This window comes from Cydia pomonella, chromosome 6 (assembly GCF_033807575.1).
Source record: "Cydia pomonella isolate Wapato2018A chromosome 6, ilCydPomo1, whole genome shotgun sequence".
NCBI classification, from domain to species: Eukaryota; Metazoa; Arthropoda; class Insecta; order Lepidoptera; family Tortricidae; genus Cydia; species Cydia pomonella.
In genome coordinates, this window is record NC_084708.1 from 24154465 (window position 1) to 24173839 (window position 19375).

A 19375-nucleotide genomic window follows, 5' to 3' on the forward strand; every position below is an offset into this window, starting at 1 on the left:
CAGGCCATAATTGTAAAGAAAAAAAGGTTATAGATATCACCACTACGAGTTATAGGGAGCGTGCATGAACTGTAGGAGGCAGCACAGGAGCCGTCAGATTTTTGGCGCGAGGCGTAAATGTGATGTTTTTTATTCCGATGTAGCCCACAAGATGGCAGAACCTACTATGCACAAGAAAGCACGTGACGTGTAAATGTGCATGTTTATGGTTCCGATTCAGACCACAAGATGGCAGACCCTCCAACGCGCACGGTCCCTATAGATCTTGACGATGAAGAATATTTTCTTGTACATTTTTAAACATGAAATAAAATACAAGCAAATATGTATATAAACTGTGTCTAGTATTTTTTTTAATTAAAATTACCGTTTTCTTGTTTCAGGAATACACATATTTTGAAAGAGCAAAATCGAGTTGTCTTCGGTGTAATTGTTTGTAACAGATTTTTTTAGTACACTATTATTATATTTGTTGTGTTTTTTATACTGCTTTATAAATACAATATTGGAAATTGTATTTTTATTACATACCTACCACCTACTGTACTTAAGCTTTCATATGTATGTAGTGGTCAAAAGGTTAACTAGTGGGTTCTAACCTCGATTGTGCTGTATAAAACAGAAAACATCGTATTCGGATAAATTTCTCAAATACCCATGACTAAAAATTCGGTCAGGATCTTTAATCAGGAAAAATATGGCAAATACAAACATTGTAAATAGCTCATCTAGATTTAAGTAAAATTACATTGTACGCCTGACAGGCAAATTATAGCGACACTACCGAAATATCTATTATAACCTGTACACCTATAATTATGCAATAAATGATATCTTATCTTATCTTATCTTAACATGCTCATGTAAAATGAAAATTGGTCACTCCGCAGTCTCCGCACCCGTTGGAACCTACAAAGAGCATAATATAATCACTACGTGGGGACCTCGGTCTGCACTGACTTAGACTTGATTTTTTACGTGACAAAGGGAGCGTGCATGAACTGTAGGAGGCAGCACAGGAGCCGTCAGATTTTTGGCGCGAGGCGTAAATGTGATGTTTATTGTTCCGATGTAGCCCACAAGATGGCAGAACCGACTATGCACAAGAAAACACGTGACGTGTTAATGTGCATGTTTATTGTTCCGATTCAGGCCACAAGATGGCAGACCCTCCAACGCGCACGATCCCTATATGCTCTTTGTACGGAAGGTGGAGATAAGGAACGAAATCTCCATGTACCAAAAAGTGTCATCAAAAAACTTTAAATAGGTGGCGCTACAATACCTAGAGTACTTGAACAAAAAAATCAAATCATAGACAGCGGAATTCACTCCGTCAATAACGCCTAGGTTCTTAGCTACTCTAGCGCTACTCTGGAGAGATTTGGAACTATTATTTATAGCTGACAGCTGGACACTTTTGCAACAGTTCTACCATAAGAGATGCCACTCCTATAGCTCTTTGTGCGCAAGTTACACAAGTGCCTCAAATAACGTCACATTCAAGTCACATTTATTCTAATATGTTTTAATTTTAATCACATAGGTCTCTTTTCTAATAAAAAAAGGTTTGTATTCAAAGTTGATGATTAAACTGCCCTTCATCCTTGTCACATTTTGACTTATGTCGTATTGTCAACAGCAAGTTTCGTATCACTATATTATTTTGAAATATAATATTTTTTACAACTTTGTACAACTTTACTGAAATGGAAATGAATTAATACGTGATATACTGACCGTATTGGAAACAATGTTTGAACCGCCATATTGCGAGTTGCCTGAAACGATTAAGCGAGAAACATTGCCTTACTACGAATACTATTTGGGTGAGAAGGATAGGTATGACAGGAGACATGGTGTTGGGCAGAACTGCTGGACGGGTGCTGAGGTGAATATTGGAATATACCTTCATAATATGCCCAAATTTAAACTGGTACACTATAGGTTCATAGATCATTCTTTAAAAAATATGGCTGTGGTCTGATTGCCGCGGCTTATACCAAATGTATGAAAAGAGTCGTGACAATCAGACCCAACCGCAGACATATTCTCAGAGAATGACTCAGGTACTGTACAACTACCCAACTATATAGTCCAATACAACAACTATACCCACAAGTTCAACACCTAATTAAGTACCAATACAGATGTTATTTTTAATTTTCTGGATATCCGAGTAGTGCGTTGGGCCCGCTACGAGATGACCCCAACAGTGCAATTGGCATATATAGTTTCCTTTTCTTTTTACCAGCACGATAGCAAAAAGTGTCCGGAAAATTGATAAATTCAATAACCCCATTTTAGGATTCTGTAGTCGACTATTTAGGAACCTTTATATTCTGCTATGTCCGACTGTCTGACCGTATGTCTGCTTGCGGTAATCAATAGTCCTTAGTACTAGACAACTTCAATTTGGAACTTGCTAGTTATATCAACTAACTTTAAGATGATTATTGTGAAAGTAAAATAAACATTTTGATTTTTTTTTTATTTTTTTTTTGATCAATAAGAATCTAGAAAAAGGCTCAAAAAACAAAAGGGCTAAAGTGTCTGGTTTTTGGCGGACGGGCTACTACGTAACACTACACTGAGCATTGCCCAACATGCTCTTGGCCGGTCTTTATTCGTATTATTACAGTTTAATAGTTATTCATAAAATTCCAGTCCATCGAATGGCATTGCGGCCGCTTCGTCCGCGACACGATGCACGGGCCCGGCGAATACCGCTGTCGGTTTAAGGGCAGAGCAGGTCTGTTCCTTACATACGAGGGAAGATTGTACGTGAACCGCATGCATGGGTACGGGGTCATGTCGTACCCGGACGGGAAAGTGTTCACTGTGAGTAGATATAGTTGAAGAATATTATCTGCACACATGAAAGCTATCGCTAATGGCTCTTTTACAATAAGTTACTTACCTAATAAAACTATTATCATCCGGTCTTTTTTATAATGTACTTTAGTTAAAAGACTTTTGTACGTTTTAATTTCTAAGTTTTCGTACTTTTCAATGAATACAGCGGTTCCTAACCTGGGGTAATTACCCCCGTGGGGGTAAAACTGGTATTTCACGGCGGTAATAAGCTTAATTAAAGATAACAAAGATTAGACCTATAAGAAAGACTATTGATGATTATTGAGAGGAGGGATAAAATCAGGATCATTAGTTAGTCTTAGGGGTCACAGGACTCAAAAGGTTAGGAACCACTGAATTACTACTACTATTTCACTGGCTCAGTGACCCAAACAGGATCTTGGCCTCTGACACAAGAGACCGCCACTCTGCGCTATCCTGCGCCACTTCGCGTCAGTTGCACATTATTAGCACATTTCAATTAATAATTTAATCAATTCAATAATAGATTAAATCTAAAGAACCATGCGTCATAATGATCTAGATAGGGCCTGATTTAGTGAAGGGCAACCGGGGCTACAGCCCCGGGACCTCCACAAAAGAGGGCCCCCCACAATAGAGACTTCAGAAAATTGACCATTATATGTGGAAAATAATTTGGGGCCAGGGGGCCTCCACTCCTTTGTTGCCCCGAGGTCTCCAGACCTCTAAATCCGGCATTGGATCTAGAAACCAACGTGGCCAGATATTAGGTCTAAATAAATACTTCATTCTGTTCTATTAGTACGAAATGGAATTCTATAGCAAAACATTGATATTAATTTCAGAGTAAATACAATCTCTTCGACACAGATGACAGGTTTCATTTACATAATAACGTAGGTTATGTATCAATGCATATTATCCCAGAAAAACTATCATTATTCGTATTATATGGATGGCAAAAAAAGTAACAGTAGATACTAGTTATCCGATTCTATATATACATTCGTGACCTATGTATACAAGTCTTCATCAGGGTTTATTCAACAACGACGTCCGCTACGGCCCCGGCGTCGAGTCCTTCGCGGACGTCACCGCCAACGTCGGCCTCTGGCGTAGCACGAAGTTAGTCCGCCTAGCGTGGCGGCCGCTGCCCCCTGTGGCCCCTGAACTCGTGGCCTGGCCGGGAGGCCGAGCGCTCGTGGATCCACATCGGGTTGTGATGCAGACTACTTTCAAAACTGTTAGTTTTTTTATTACTTTCTGCTATCTGCTGCTAAAAAGCAAAGGGAAATCAAAGACATATAATAGGTATTTCTCTATCCCTTAAAAAGTGTCCTAAGAAATAAAGGATGTAATAACTTCTATTACATGAAACACGTAGCAAAATGCGACTAGGAAAAAGCATGTTGGCTCTAAGATAGTTTACTTTTTTATCCTAGATTGACAAAGTGAACAAAGCAGTAGAATTCTTGAAACAACACGGCTCAGATCCAGTGTCAGCAACAGAAAACTGGACTCGGCTGTACCCCAAACACTGCACGGACGTCGAGAGCCGACTGTGTCACGTCGAGCTTTTTGATTACGAGTATTATGACGGGAAGGTGTATTCGCTGAAGGAATATGACAGTGCTCAAAATGATGAGGTTAGATCTATGATCTTCCAAAAAGTACTTCTTTTACAATTTCGCTCCGGATAGTCGTGATCATTCATTCATTAGGTGGTGTGTCAGTATTTATATGTGGGTAGATTAAGATGTAGGGTAGGTTGCAGCGGCATGCGAGAAAATAATAAATCAGTCTATACTCAGCTATGGTGGTTTCATTATACAATTCATAACACTTAACATGGCGCAGCCGGAAAAAAGACTTATATAATGTAAAATTATAGATAAAGTGTAAAAACTCTGTTCGGTTATAAGTAAACTTGTGTGTCGTTATTAATAAATAAGTATTGTGAAAGTGAGGATCGTTTATCGCCACAATGGAGTCAGTGCTGCATCCGCCATTACCGTTCAAATTTGAGAACAATTTAGTGAACGTTACATCGGGAAATTTATGCAAAGAATGGGATAAATGGAAAAAAGCCTTTTTAATTTATTACGAAGCTTGTGAAATCGCGAAAAAACCACAAAAGGTTCAAATTAACATTTTACTGCATATAATAGGTGATAAGTGCCGCGAGGTATATGACCAGTTTAGCGAAGAGTCAAAAACTGTAGATGAGTTGTTAAAGAAGTTAGACGAATTTTTTGAACCCAAAAAGAACCTCGCCGTAGAGAGACACAAATTCTTCACACGGAACCAGCAGGAGTTCGAATCTATTGAACAGTATGTCTTTGAATTAAATGTGATGGCGGCAAAGTGTGAGTTTAAAGATCTGTGCAGTGACCTCGTGAGGGATCGGTTAATATGCGGTATTCAGGAGACAAGCTTGCGGGAACGACTTCTACGAGAAAGTGACTTGACGCTGCAAAAAGCTATAGAAATATGTAGGCTAGCCGAAATATCCCGTGCTCAAGCTGGTCACATAAAGCAGGACAATGTGGAACATCATGTGCATGAAATCAAAACTAAGCAAAAAATAGCGATGGAACGTCAAGGTCAACCGAGCTGTTGTTATAGACAAGAACATGAGGATACAGAGGATAAGGCGGTGCATGCGGTCAGCGCGAACAATCGCGGGCGCCGCCGCCGTGGATCGTGGCGCGGAGGGCGCCCCGGACAGGCACACGCAGCTCCCGGGCACGACAACCTGCCAGCGGCGCGCGGCAATTGGCAGCGGTCGTCACAAACCAACAGGACTGGCGGCCATAGCTGTTCGAGATGTGGGTCTACACATAAAAGATTCCAGTGTCCAGCATTTGGTCAGCTGTGTGACAGGTGCCATGGACGAAATCACTACTCGAGAATGTGTCGCGTGTATGAAATAAGAGGGGAATCCACCGATGAGGTAAATAATAAATTTAATAATGATAATGAGTGGTCTGTAACTGTATCCATTAACAATAAGAATATTATGTTTGAACTGGACACGGGAGCTGAGGTAAATGTTTTGCCAGAAAGGTACTTAAAAATATTAGGAATAGATAGGCATTCCCTTAGTACAACCGCGGTAAAAATATATGGTTATTCACAAGACTTGATACCCATTGCGGGTAAATGTAATCTAAAAGTTGTGTATAAAAATAATACTTACATTTTGGAGTTTATTGTAGCTGAGCTCAAGTCAAGTCCAATAATTGGTAGATACTCTTGTAGAGAAATGTGCTTAGTACAAAGAGTCCATGAGCTGTCTATAGGTAGGTCAAATAACGCCACCTCTGTATTGGATGAGTACCCCGACGTTTTTGACGGTATGGGGTGTCTACCAGGAGAATACAAAATACAATTACAAGACCATGCTCAACCGGTTATTCATGCCCCTAGAAAATTGGCAATTGTGCTAGTAGAACAGGTTAAAAATAAATTGAAAGAAATGCAGGATCAAGGCATCATCGCAAAAGTTGAAGGACCCACCGACTGGGTAAATAGCATGACTGTTGTTAAAAAACCGAACGGAGACCTGCGAATATGCCTTGACCCGAAGGATTTAAATAAAGTAATTAAGCGAGAGCATTTTAAATTGCCCACTTTAGATGAAATAACTTCAAGTCTAGCGGGGGCAAAGTACTTTAGCACTCTTGATGCCAAGCAAGGTTTTTGGCAAGTTAAGTTGAGCCAAGCTAGTAGTGACCTTTGCACTTTTAATTCCGCCTTTGGTAGGTACAAATTCCTACGCATGCCGTATGGAATTTCCTCCGCGTCTGAAATCTTCCATAGGAAATTATATGAACATTTTGACGACATAGAAGGAGTAAAATTATTCATAGATGATCTGTTAATTTATGCCGATACTAAAGCATTACATGACATTAGACTAAGGAAAGTGTTACAAAGGTGTAGGGAAATAAATATAAAACTAAACAAAGAAAAGTGCAAAATAGGCTTATCAGAGATAAAATACTTGGGCCATAAGATTACGCAACACGGAGTGAGTCCCGATGACTCACGCACTAGTGCTATAATGAACATGCCTACTCCTGCGAGTGTCAAGGACTTGGAGAGGTTTCTCGGATTAATCACATATGTAGGCAACTTTGTACCTAACCTCTCTGAAAAAACTTATGTATTACGCGAGTTATTAAAGAAAGACGTACACTGGCACTGGGAACCAAGGCATGATAATTGTTTTAATGCTTTAAAAAAATGCTTATGTAGTCCTCCAGTTCTGCAATATTATGATGTTAAAAAACCGGTGACGATTTCAGTAGACGCGAGTAAGAACGGACTAGGTGGATGCTTACTTCAAAATGGTTTACCCGTTTGTTATGTATCTAAATCTCTGACAAAAACAGAACAAGCCTACGCACAGATCGAAAAGGAATTATACGCCTGTGTTTTCGCTTGTGAAAAGTTTTATACATACATATATGGAAAAAATGATGTTACAATCGAAACTGATCATAAACCATTAGTAAGCATAATTAAAAAACCGTTAGTTAATACGCCCGCTCGATTACAGAGGATGTTGCTAAGATTACAGCCGTACACTTTTAATTTAATATACAAGCCTGGTAGATACTTATATATAGCCGATGCGTTATCTCGTGCGGTGCAGGCCGGCGCGGGCGGCGATGACAACACACGGGCGAGCGACCTCGACGTGCGCGCGCAGGTGTGCGCCATCTCGGCAAGCAACCCGCTCACTGATACGCACTTCTTACAAATACAAAAATGCACGCAAGATGATGCTGAATTGAAAGAGCTAACTAAAACTATAAAAAGAGGATGGCCAGATCATAAAAAAGATGTTAGTGATACATTAAAACCCTATTATGCATATCAAAATGAATTATCAGTTGCTTATGGAATTGTTTGGAGGGGAGATCGTGTTGTCATACCTAAATGCATGCGATCAGAAATTATGAAACGCGCACATAGTAGCCACTTAGGAATAGAAAAATGTAAACTAAGAGCGCGCGATATCATGTTTTGGCCCCATATGAACTCACAGTTGCAAGATTACCTTTCGCATTGTCAAGCTTGTTTGACATTTAGAAAACAAAACGTCAAGCAAACATTAATGCAGCACGAACCTCCAAACAGAGCCTGGTTAAAATTAGGCATAGATATATTTCATTTTAATGGGAAATCTTATCTGATAGTAATTGACTACTATAGCAAATTTGTAGAAGTAGTCAAGGTCAAATCTATTTGTTCTGGTGTTGTCATTAAAAAATTAAAAGAAATATTTAGACGTCAAGGCATACCGGAAGTGATAATTTCGGATAATGGGCCTGAGTTTGCTTCATCTGAATTTAAAACATTTTCTAAAGAGTGGTTTTTCCAACATGTTACCTCCTCCCCCCACTACCACCAGTCAAATGGTCAGGTGGAGCGAGCAGTTCAAATCATCAAAAAAATGTTAAAGAAAACCACATTCAATCAATCTGATTTTAACATAGCTTTGTTAGAATATTTAAATACCCCGCTTGACAATAATTTGCCTTCACCTGCTGAACTATTGAATAACAGGAAACTGCGTAGTTTTTTACCATGTTCTCCAAGATTACTAGCTCCTAAAATCCCGCGAAATGTCGAACAGTACCTAAAACTGCGTCAAAGTAAACAAAAACATTATTACGATAAAGGTGCTAAGCACCTGCGAGAATTCCAAGTAGGTGATAAGGTTAAGGTAAGAATAAACAATGAATGGCAAAACGGAACTGTACATGGTATTGTAGGGCCGCGGTCATATCTTATAAAAATGATGTCTGGTAGAATTCTAAGACGTAATCGTAGACAGCTGATCGCTGACTCACCACAGCGCTCAGATCAACCTGCAATATGTACCTATGACGATATAAATATAACGGTGCCATGTGCGTCGCAGCCTACCATCAGCTCCCGGGGTCTTAGTCCTAACCGCGAGCAAATGAATTCCGCAAATAATACTAATTATTATGTTACTCGCTTTGGCAGGATGGTGAGACCTCCTGATCGGTGGACCTACCCTGTACCTGAACCTCGTCGCAACTAGATTAAGTACCTATTCAGATGGTAAACAATGAAAATTATGTTCGCATGATTAAGATGAAAAGAATAAAGTGTAGTCTTTGTGATTAAATTAGAAAACAGCGTAAATAAAAAAAAAGTTTAAATTAAATGTGATAAAAATAATAAGCACAATTATTCGTATATGATTTTATAAATGTGGAATGAATTTAAATTTAGATAGATACCTACACTTGCATGTGTAAGTTTATTTCTTATCTTGTATAAAAAAAAAAAAAAAAAAAAACAAAATATATACATATATAAATAAATACATGCATATAATTAATTTAATTAATGTATTATTCAAAGGAAGGAGATGGTATGAATAATGAAAATAATAATAGGAAAATACCTAAGTATATGTAATTTGCATGCTCTATAGTGTGTATATTCACTCTCACTCTTAAGTCTGTGTAATTGTTTTCTTTGTTTTTTCAAAGGGGAGTTGTCAGTATTTATATGTGGGTAGATTAAGATGTAGGGTAGGTTGCAGCGGCATGCGAGAAAATAATAAATCAGTCTATACTCAGCTATGGTGGTTTCATTATACAATTCATAACACTTAACAACCACACAAAGCACTATAATTTTTCTCTTATGGCCGCTTTACTTGTATATATATGACTTATTGGTGTAGATTTCATACATCGATTAATTTCATTTAACAACTACACCTTATAATATTAAGTCCCCCGCCGCGTCTGTCTGCCTGTTTATTCGCGATAAACTCAAAAACTACTGAATTGATTTTCATGCGGTTTTTACCTATCAATAGAGTGATTCTCGAAGAAGGTTTCGGTGTATAATTTGCTAACCCTTGCAAAGCTGGGTCGAGCCGCTAGTCTGTAATGAGACAATGTAGGATTTAAGACATCATATACTACCATATGTGCACAAACAAATGCGATCATAACATCGATACATCTTATACGATGATACCTAAGATGATACAAAGGCCTTTGATGATGATGATACCGTACGAAATTTTTGAAAAGCTAATAGATCCAGACCTTGAGAAGTAATTTAGTATCATAAGATGAGCCATGTAACATTCAGAACATATGTTAAGACATCTTAACCCTTAATTTAGCAACGTCCAAAATACTGGACATAACCTTTAACCCTCCTTTTGTGTTTTTTTCTTAACCAGAATCATTGCTACTATTGAGCGCCGATTAGGTTTGAACTCACGACCTTGCGTGTTTTCTGTCTATTTAAGGATGAGAGATTTTTGATACAGGAATCGGTCTTATCTGTACACTTCCTTGTATTTCTGCAGGACCTTGAAAAAGAAAGCCAAAACAGTTTGGAATACTCAGGCTCATACTATGCATGGAACAACGATTCAGTAACCATAGACATGATGAAACATTGCTTTAAACATGAAAAACAGAGAAAAGACGTGCATATGGACTTGGTGGCTGTGCTGAGTGGACTAAGGAGTCAATTCAAGCCTCCGGCTATGCATGAATTAGATAGCAGGTTTATCAATATATTTTAATTATCAGATTTTTGGCAGGAGAACATTAAGGCTCTTTTAAATGCGCACGAGCTGAGGGAAACATCCGTTCCATTTCTTGTGTCATTGTTCCAGGCTTGTAACTCCAGGGATGTTCCATGCGCGCTGCCGACCTTTTAAAAACTTGTTCACGCCTTTTTTAAGAACCTACTGTAGTCCCTCGAGAATACCTCGACAGGGAACTACAGAGTGCGCGACTATTTAGATTCCAGGGTGTAAGGGTGAACCTGCGGTCATGGGCAACTAACCAAGATTGTTTGATTGTATTAGATGCGTAAAGTCTAAGGCCCATAACCTAACTAACCTACCTGCCTAATGACCCAGGCGGAGATGGCGGGATGACCTGGACGCATATCTCAACGGCTGGCCGGAGATTGCTCAAAACCGAGACGAATAGAGATACAGGGGAGAGGCATTTGCCCAGGCGTGGGACACCATATACGCTATTAATAGTAATAATAAGTCTAAGTCTAAGACAAATTCATAAATTCATACTTCGAATTTGACAGCAAAAGTTGACGTTTGACAATTAAGTTACCACAAAACAGTAATGGCACCTAGTTTGGCTCAAACTCGGACACGTTGTTTTCTCAGACTTTTCACCTTTTCTAACAATCTTTAAAATCAATGTTGGAATGTTTCAGGACTCTGCTAATGGCCTGTTACTTGGGCCACGTGGCTACCACTACCTACCTGATCAACGAGCGCGGAGTGGACCCGAATGTCACCGACAATGTAGGGAATTCTGCTCTCATGTATGCTACTGTGAGTATTCATTAAAGACAAGATCACGTTTAATACAATTTCCCACGTAATACTTATACTTACACCTTTTTGCCGCCGGTTCCAGGTTTCCATACTTTTTTTTCTTGCTGGCTTGGTTCTACTGTGGCAAAAACTCAAAATTACTATGGCATTTGCCCTGTTTTTATATCCCAAAATCATATTTTATATCCATATCCCCTTTTTCATAAAACTTTATAAGGCTCAATTAAATATTTATGTTTTATCCCTTTCTTACAAATACAAAAGTCAAATTGTCAGATTAAGGCAAACGATTAGTAGCTGATTGAAACTTAAGCGCGTTTATGAATAACGCCATAAGATACTAAAATGGCCAATTATTACCCAATCATCTCAATTTTGTACCTATTTTATATCTACTAACATCATAACTCAATACATTGGCAATTATTCTTTAGTAAGTATATTAGAAACAGAAACAAGGCTAAGAATATAGAAATAACATAGAGCTCTTGTACAGTGCGGAGACCAGGTCACCCTCATAACCTTCCTAGCGGAGGGTGGTGCGAGAGTGAACAGTGCCAACGACTCATGCTGCACTCCTCTGAGCGTGGCCCTGATCAGGCTCCTGTGCGCTAGCAAAGACGTCCCAAGCAACGGGATATTGCAAGCCATCGTACCACCACCGGCTGCTCCTGCTAGTACGTCGCAGAAACAAAGTTCTTCCAATCATTCAACACAATCTACCGTGAACTGTCTTTTTCTTTTGTCATTTAGATACTAGCTAGACGAAGGCAATACACTCTCCTTCATTTAGCTACCTCTGTTACCTTTTCAATCTGTATCATCACCACACGCCAGTCTGATGGTATCATCATTGCATCGTATCATCGTTTTTATAGGCATGCCGATCTTCAGTTAAATTAGATTCCGAAACTAGTTCAATTTGCATGCAAGTTTTACTTTTCATGACTCATCAGTTTTTCCATTTGTGATGAATTATTAATACTTATTGATGAGACGGAACGACTGTTGCGAGTTTTGGCAGTTTCATGATACTAACTATATATTTCAGCCTCCGACCAACCAATAGTATTAGATTGGAATATAACCAGGGAGACACAAGCAGAGCCAACGAAAAACACATTAGGAAAGGTACCGAGCAAGATCACCAAGATGAACATGAAGAATAGATCACTAACATCTGTAAAAGATCTCCCAACTCCTAGTAAAAGAAACATAGACACATTAAAACCAATAGATGAAGATGATCTTGAAAGTAAATTGTATAGAGATGTAAATAATGAATATATAATCAAAGTAACAGATTCACTTGAACCAGTGGCTCAGCCAGTAACATATCTATTTGAGCTCAATAATATGGTTGACGAAATAAATGCAGAACAAGCAAAATTGGTACAACCTGAGAAAAAGGATCCGAAATCGAAGGCATCCAAGGTGCTGAAGGAACCAACTAAGCCGAGTAAAGAAGCGATGTGGCAAAATTCTCAAAAAGACGAAGATGCTTCGATGGCCAGCGCCGAAATCCGTAAAGCAGAAATGTAAGCCCTTTAATCATATAACTAATACAATACAAATAATAAATAAATACAATACAGTTGAAATCCAATATAATACAGACTTTTAAATTTTAAATAACATAGCTATTTTCTCCTTTTTTACCCGACTGCGTCAGAAGGAGGATAATGTTTTTCGACCGTATGTATGTATGTCCATTTCTTTGGCACGCCCTACAGCCCAAACGGCTGGACGGCTTTTGACATATGAGGTGTCGTTGAATTTATGTGAATTGTGGTAGTGACTTAGGCTACATACATTTTGAAAATGGCGCCCGCAAAAGAAAAAAGGGGGAGGGGTTTCTTACTTACCATAGCAATATGGGTATGGGTATCAAATGAAAGCTAGTGAAAAGACCATTTCAAAAATATATGTAACTGTCTAATACTAAAACTAATTTCATTATATAGGTATTGTGATTTGTGACACTTGTTTTGCCCTTTTCAGTTATTTTTTATGCAGTCGGGTGTTTTATAATAATCATTTTATTTGTCGCTGTAGTCCATTGTCTCCCATCCCTGCCAATATTTATTAGATTTTATTTCTCCCCAAGCTTTCCTGATATTCTTTCTTCGCTAATGCTACGTAATAAGTTGTTATTTCGGATAAGCACGGACCTAGATAATAATAGATGTTAACCTTCATGCGGATAAGATGCTCTTCATGCTCTTACTACTACCTTTCCTCTTCTACGGGATTAACGGGATACAGGGCAACGAAGAACATATATTTACTTATTACCGTTTACTGCTTCTATCATACCACACCGATTGAACTTAACGTTAACCACATTTTTTTAGATGTAGTCGAATCAAGTTGACAATTCTCACCCTTCTCGAAAATGGAGCGAAGCCAAGCTTGGTGCGATGTCCGCAACCGGCGCTCGTCATGGCGATCCTGTCCGGGTCCCCGGATTTGGTGGCCCAGTTGATACATTACGGTGCTGATGTTAATGAGGTTTATCCTCAGGTAAGACTTCCTTTAAAATAAATGCAAGCTGGAGCAAAGTCCGTGTAAAAATAGGAACTTATTTGCTCGAATCCGTAGAGCTCGCCCGCAGACTATAATTTAATCTTGTTAAACAGCAATTAATAACCTGTATTTTTACAAGCTTATACTTGCAATGTTTGTATGTATGTAAGTGTGTTAGGGTTAATTCTAGATCAGAGCCCAACTGGGGAAGTACCTCCACCTTACAGAAAACCGCAGCCAAATAACACTAGACTCTACTCTTAGTGTTGTGTTCCTGCCGGTGAGTAAGTTTGCCAGAGCTCAACGTGGGGTGGGGGTGGGGTTTAGGGTCGGCAACGCGCATGTAAAACCCCTGGAGTCGCAGGCGTACATAGGCTACGGAGATTGCTTACCATCAGGCGAGCCGTATGCTTGTTTGCCACCGTCGTAGTATTAAAAAAAAACCTGCAAGCTAAATTAGATCGACTTCCCATTATTTGATTGAGTTCAAACTTCACATACATAATATATTTATTTATTTACTGGAATCACAAATTATATAACATTACAGTTTACACCAATGCGTTACACAGATCCAACACTAAATTAGTGTAAGTTGGATGACAATGCGATATAGTGGTACCTATACTCCCTACCATCGAGCTGGTCAGGACACAGGAGGTGGCTAGGAACTCTGGGATAAAACACGCAACCTAAGGGTCTCCCCAAACTAGTCGACGCCGTTTCGGCAAATCGCGTACGGAAAAAGCTTTATGTCAACGCAATAAGAGCGAATAAGTCGTAAATCGGCTCGGCCCACGCGAAACGACGTCTTTCGACGGGAAAACGGCGTTTTGCCGTAAAGCTGTTCGCATTCGTACGACGCTGTTTGCACCCTACCGCACACGTTCGCATTCATAAATCTCCTTATACCGCCGTACGGTGCCGGAAAGAGTTGAACGGCTCCGATCACGGCCGAGTACTTACGATAAGGACCGGTCAGAGCTGGCGGAAGCCGTTCAGCGTCTTCGACGGCCGAACATAGCTGACGACGGCCGAACAGAGCCGATGACGGCCGAAGTAGCTACTGATGCGTTTGTATTTGTTCATTTGAATAAATTATTACCCACATTAAAATCTGCAATAGATCTGACAACACGGAAGTAATAATGACGGAGGAACATTTAATAATATTAGTCGGTAAATATAAGTGTTTATATGACGTGTCTGACTCTAAGTATAGTGATCAAGTGTGCAAGTAAAATATCCATCATCACAGGTTATTATATAATATGTAACAATTACCAAGGAAAATAATCTTATAGGTCTGTTCAATTTCAAACTCAGGTTGTTACTAACAACCAGTCTCCAAAAATGAGATTTACGATTGCCGATCACCCGCTGTCCTACATCTGTTCGTCGGACTCAACGGCTGTACGTGTGCTGTCTGACGTCTCGACGGCAGAACGGAGCACGGGAGAGCCGACCGACGCTTTACAACTGTTGCGATAGCAAGTCGCAGGCGATCGGGCGTCTCTACGGCCGCAAGGATGATGAGACTGCTAAACGCAGGTGTCCAACCGCGGAGACGGTCGATCGGCTAAATGCGAATAGTGTGGTGTAAAACACTCGGCGAAAGCCGACTCCGCGTCGACTGGTTTGGGGAGACCCTAATTGTTTGGGTTTCTTAGAATTCCACGATGAGTATTAGTTGCCTATGATGAAAGAAGCCTTTTCCGGCTGTACTTGACAAGCAATAAAAAATTTAATAATGAATTTAAAAAAAATACAAAAACTTTTTATTTTTTACAAAGCATTTAAACTACGCGCCACTAGACATAGCAGTGTCCCTGCCGCTAAACCAAACGACTCTGGACTTGGTTCAAACACTGCTGATCGGCGGCGCAAGCGCTGATCATCGGCTGAATATTCCTGCTTCGGAAATGGAAGAGGCAGGGCAGATGATAGAACTGGGCCCGGGGCCGACGTTGCTCCATTATGTCTTGGCGAGGAGAGTGGAAAGCGAATTCGAGGAGGATGTGAGTCTGGCTATACAAATACCCACTCTTTATTGCACATCAGTAGGCACTTCTACTGCTGTATTTTCCATATTTTGTCACTACCAGAGGTAAACAACAGGCTGTCTTATGGCTAAAAAGCGATCTCTTCCAGACAACCTAACACATAATACCTATACATATGCATTGTTCCTTAATCCATTCATCAGATACATAATTACGTAAGCGCTTTAATTGCCAAATACTACGCAATGTTCATCCTACTGTTTCAACTGGTTAGCTCTGTAAAAAAAAGAAATACCTAATCAATGAATACTTATAATGTTAGGTTATAGTGATAAGGGTGAAAAGCGAACCAACCCTCTTTGCATAGAGTATACTATCTCAGAGACAAAACGAAGCATATCATTTACAATCATTCTATTTTTATTCCTAAAATCAATAATAACGAATTATTTTGGAACAGATTAGAAGACAAATCATTCACCTCTTGGTCGAATACGACTGCGACCCTTTAGAGCGATATAACGGACGTTCAGCCCTCGACGAAGCGACTAAAAGCCTGGATCTGCTGGACATCATCATCAAGAATCCCAAAACTAACTTGAATGCTGCCATTGACGATTCTAACCAGACTATTCTGGTCAAGATGTTCCATATACCGTACTTCAAGACACTGGGTAATGTGGAGCGGAGTCAAACGGTTCGTAAATAAATAAATATTATAGGACATTATTACACAAATTGACTAAGTTCCACAGTAAGCGCAATAAGGCTTGTTAAGGTACTTAGACAACGATATATATAATATATAAATTCTTAAATACATAGAAAAAACCCACACCCATGACTCAGGAACAAATATCCGTGCTAATCACACAAATGAAGGCCCTTACCAGGATTTGAACCCGGGACCAGAGTCACTACCCACTAGGCCAGATCAGTCGGCATATCTATATGTCAACTAGCTTCTGGCCGCGACTTTCTGTAGGTGGAATGATGATGATGATGATTGCAAAAACTATCCTATGTCCTTCCCCGAGCCTCAAACAATTTCCATACTACATCTAAACTAACTTATAGATTTATAACTCTACTAGTAACTTTTAGATTTATAATTCTACTAGTAGGGATGTATACCATCGTTGACATAGTTAAGTTAATATTGGTAGATATTGTTTTATCGATGTTAAAGACTACCAATGATTCGTTAAGTGCGTTGCTGTTAGTAGAATATTTATGGTTCGCGGAAGCCACATTAGCAACATGTATGCAATTCACACAATTTCTGAGACGCATGGACACGATCAGGATGTGGCAACTCTAAAATCCCAATTAATTACCCAAAAGTAAAAAAAAGGTGTTAGATAGAAATTCTAGCTGTCGCTGTCGAGATGCTGGTAACGATTTGTTAAATCTTAGAAAGGATAGGACCTAATGGGAAGGGAAAAATGAAAGATTTTCATTAACTTTCTACAGTTGAGAGATGTTTGTTGTTTGTTTTTTTTTTTTTAACCATGCTTTTGTTGAACTTTTATCGTTTTAGCTAACAAACCTTTTATTGTTTGGAGCTGATCCGTTGATTGAGTGTGAATATGAAGGCATCAAATATGAGAATCTATTCGTGATGGTGAAAAAGACGTTATTTGAGATGAATCCATCTGGAGGGTCTAAGTCAAAATTATCCAGCCCACGTAAGTAATAGATGTACCTATTAACATTAAATCCCCTTTTTGTGTAGTTCCCTCTAGGCCACCGTACACTGGACTTTTAGCAGTGTTCCGCAGGTATCGACGCTCAGCGGTTTACTGACAGAACTTGACCTCGTCGAAAACAGTGGGTTGTATTTAGAAGGTGAGGGCCAAACGCAGCCTTGAAGGGAGGCACAATAAAACAGGCTCGAAGACTTGAGTACCTTTAAGTAGAGCTTTCATTTGTCCACCCTTGAGTGGTTGTTTTTCTTTTTCTTCTGGAGCACTTGTTTTCTGCGAGCATAATACACACGAACTGTAGCAACATGTTTATTGCTCATAGATCAGAATATTCTGCTCTGCAGTCCTGCGATTCGGACTGCAATGCAGGAACGTGAATAGGTCAGTCCTAAAAGTAATACCCTTAAATCCACCCACTAACCACCGTTGAGCCTCTTATGCATTTTTTTCTATATACAGTTTTCTCCCAATACTGCATTCAATACTTCATTGTATTAGTCTTCCCACATCACAAATAATTATGATGTAATATTATTAGCCAAAAAAGTGGAAGCAAAACCAAGCTTGTCAAAGGTTAAAAAGCCTGAAACGAAAAAAGTAGATACCTTAGCGTCCGATGATATTGCGAACCTCAAGCAAGCAGTTGACCTGATGACGGAGTGCTCAAGGATCATTTACATCAGGTGGTTACAGACGCAGCTGGCTAAAGAAATCATCGAGGTTATTGACAGGTATAAACATATTCTTTTAGGTGTAAGTATTCTGTAAATCATTATCAAACAGGAATCTATCATCATGATTATAATGGATTTAAGATTTACAAATACATTCCCCACTGATTGACTCTTCAATAGGTAATCTAGAATATATATGGCAATGTATGTTTCCTCTTTAGACAAGGTATCACAAATAATTTTTAAACTCCAGATACAAACACCGACATTGGAGCATGATTATCAAAGAATGTAAGAACAAAAAAGCCGCCGGCCTTTGGATTACTGCTCAACGTTGTTTCGAAATTTGGGGGCGTCTTAAGACCGTTAAAAAGAAAGTTTACCAAGACAGAGTCGTATTATGGAACCTGCTTTGCATTGCCCACTTCTTCCATCTAAGGTCGGTGACGAAATATGGTTTTAACAAAGTGTCTGCTGCCGAAAAACATGAGTCTGAGTCTTATGCGAATGATATCTTAAAAGAGAATAAGAAGAGCCCAATAGTGCCATTGAAGAGATATGTTCAGCCAGAGCTCTTTGTTAAGGCGGTAAGACAGAATTATTCTTATTCCTTGATGATTTTCCGACTGTTTGCTTTTTGAGATTTCTAATAAATTCATACTTTGACGTATCCATGCTGATTCAAGAAAACTATCTGTATTTTATTATTAAATTTCAGGATGCCAAATTCAACGTGTGCTTTGAATGCTTCTTGCCCCTCACCGAGGACCGAATCCTGTGCAAATCCTGCAAATTTGTGTCTTTTTGCAATCTAGCCTGTTTAAAAGAGAGCATTGAAAAGAGCAACGGCCACGGCTGCAATGATTATCTCATTCTTAAATACTTCCCGGAACCACTGGAGAGTAAGTTGAATTTATTTACTTATTCGGACTGCGGACATACTATGCATAAGTTTTGTTTCGTTAAATATTTGAATTATTATTTTTATTTTTTTCAGCCATTTATGACGACGAACCTGTACAAAACGAACCGTCCGTTATAAAATAAATATAATTTGTTTGTCTTACATGAGTACTTACCTAGTAATCATTAATTATATTATTTTGTCTAGTAAACTTATCACTAAATCTTTTATTTATTAAAGTAATATAGCGATAAACGAAATATCGGAAAAAAGTAACTAGCGTTGCCTTGTTAGCGCTAGAAAAATTTCTAGGTCTAGAAATCATAGAATGATTCAAT

At 39.1% G+C, this 19375-nt stretch overlaps 3 protein-coding genes across 6 annotated transcripts in view; 2 read left to right on the forward strand and 1 right to left on the reverse strand.

Annotated features, from left to right (window-relative positions):
* Positions 1–512, forward strand: part of LOC133518570 (uncharacterized) — a 47905-nt gene extending 47393 nt beyond the window's left edge. Inside the window, exon 12 of the mRNA XM_061852232.1 lies at positions 384–512. Coding sequence (XP_061708216.1) covers positions 384–440 — 57 coding nt within the window. The 3' untranslated portion in view covers positions 441–512. The remainder of the gene's footprint in view (positions 1–383) is intronic.
* Positions 1–19375, reverse strand: part of LOC133519349 (proteasome inhibitor PI31 subunit) — a 495710-nt gene that overhangs the window by 399554 nt on the left and 76781 nt on the right. The window lies entirely within an intron of this gene.
* On the forward strand, positions 1621–19252 carry LOC133519338 (ankyrin repeat and MYND domain-containing protein 1-like). Of its 2 annotated transcripts, XM_061853375.1 has the most exons (16): positions 1621–1891; positions 2668–2841; positions 3875–4081; positions 4281–4484; positions 10217–10419; positions 11101–11221; positions 11721–11901; positions 12276–12762; positions 13579–13747; positions 15544–15768; positions 16214–16450; positions 17294–17441; positions 17998–18190; positions 18387–18720; positions 18852–19035; positions 19131–19252. In XM_061853375.1, the coding sequence occupies exons 1-16, from the start codon at positions 1754–1756 to the stop codon at positions 19178–19180; spliced, it is 3255 nt and encodes a 1084-aa protein (XP_061709359.1). In that variant the 5' UTR covers positions 1621–1753; the 3' UTR covers positions 19181–19252. The 2 variants fall into 2 exon arrangements, with proteins under 2 accessions (XP_061709359.1, XP_061709360.1); XM_061853376.1 differs by lacking the exons at positions 2668–2841; positions 3875–4081.

Excerpts from the sequence above, each read along its gene's own strand:
- LOC133519338 (XM_061853375.1), top strand. The coding sequence starts at position 1,754 with ATGTTTGAACCGCCATATTGCGAGTTGCCTGAAACGATTAAGCGAGAA. Across the intron at positions 4,082-4,280 it reads TGCAGACTACTTTCAAAACT|ATTGACAAAGTGAACAAAGC; the intron begins GTTAGTTTTTTT and ends TTTTTATCCTAG. Across the intron at positions 13,748-15,543 it reads TTAATGAGGTTTATCCTCAG|CATTTAAACTACGCGCCACT; the intron begins GTAAGACTTCCT and ends TTTTTTACAAAG.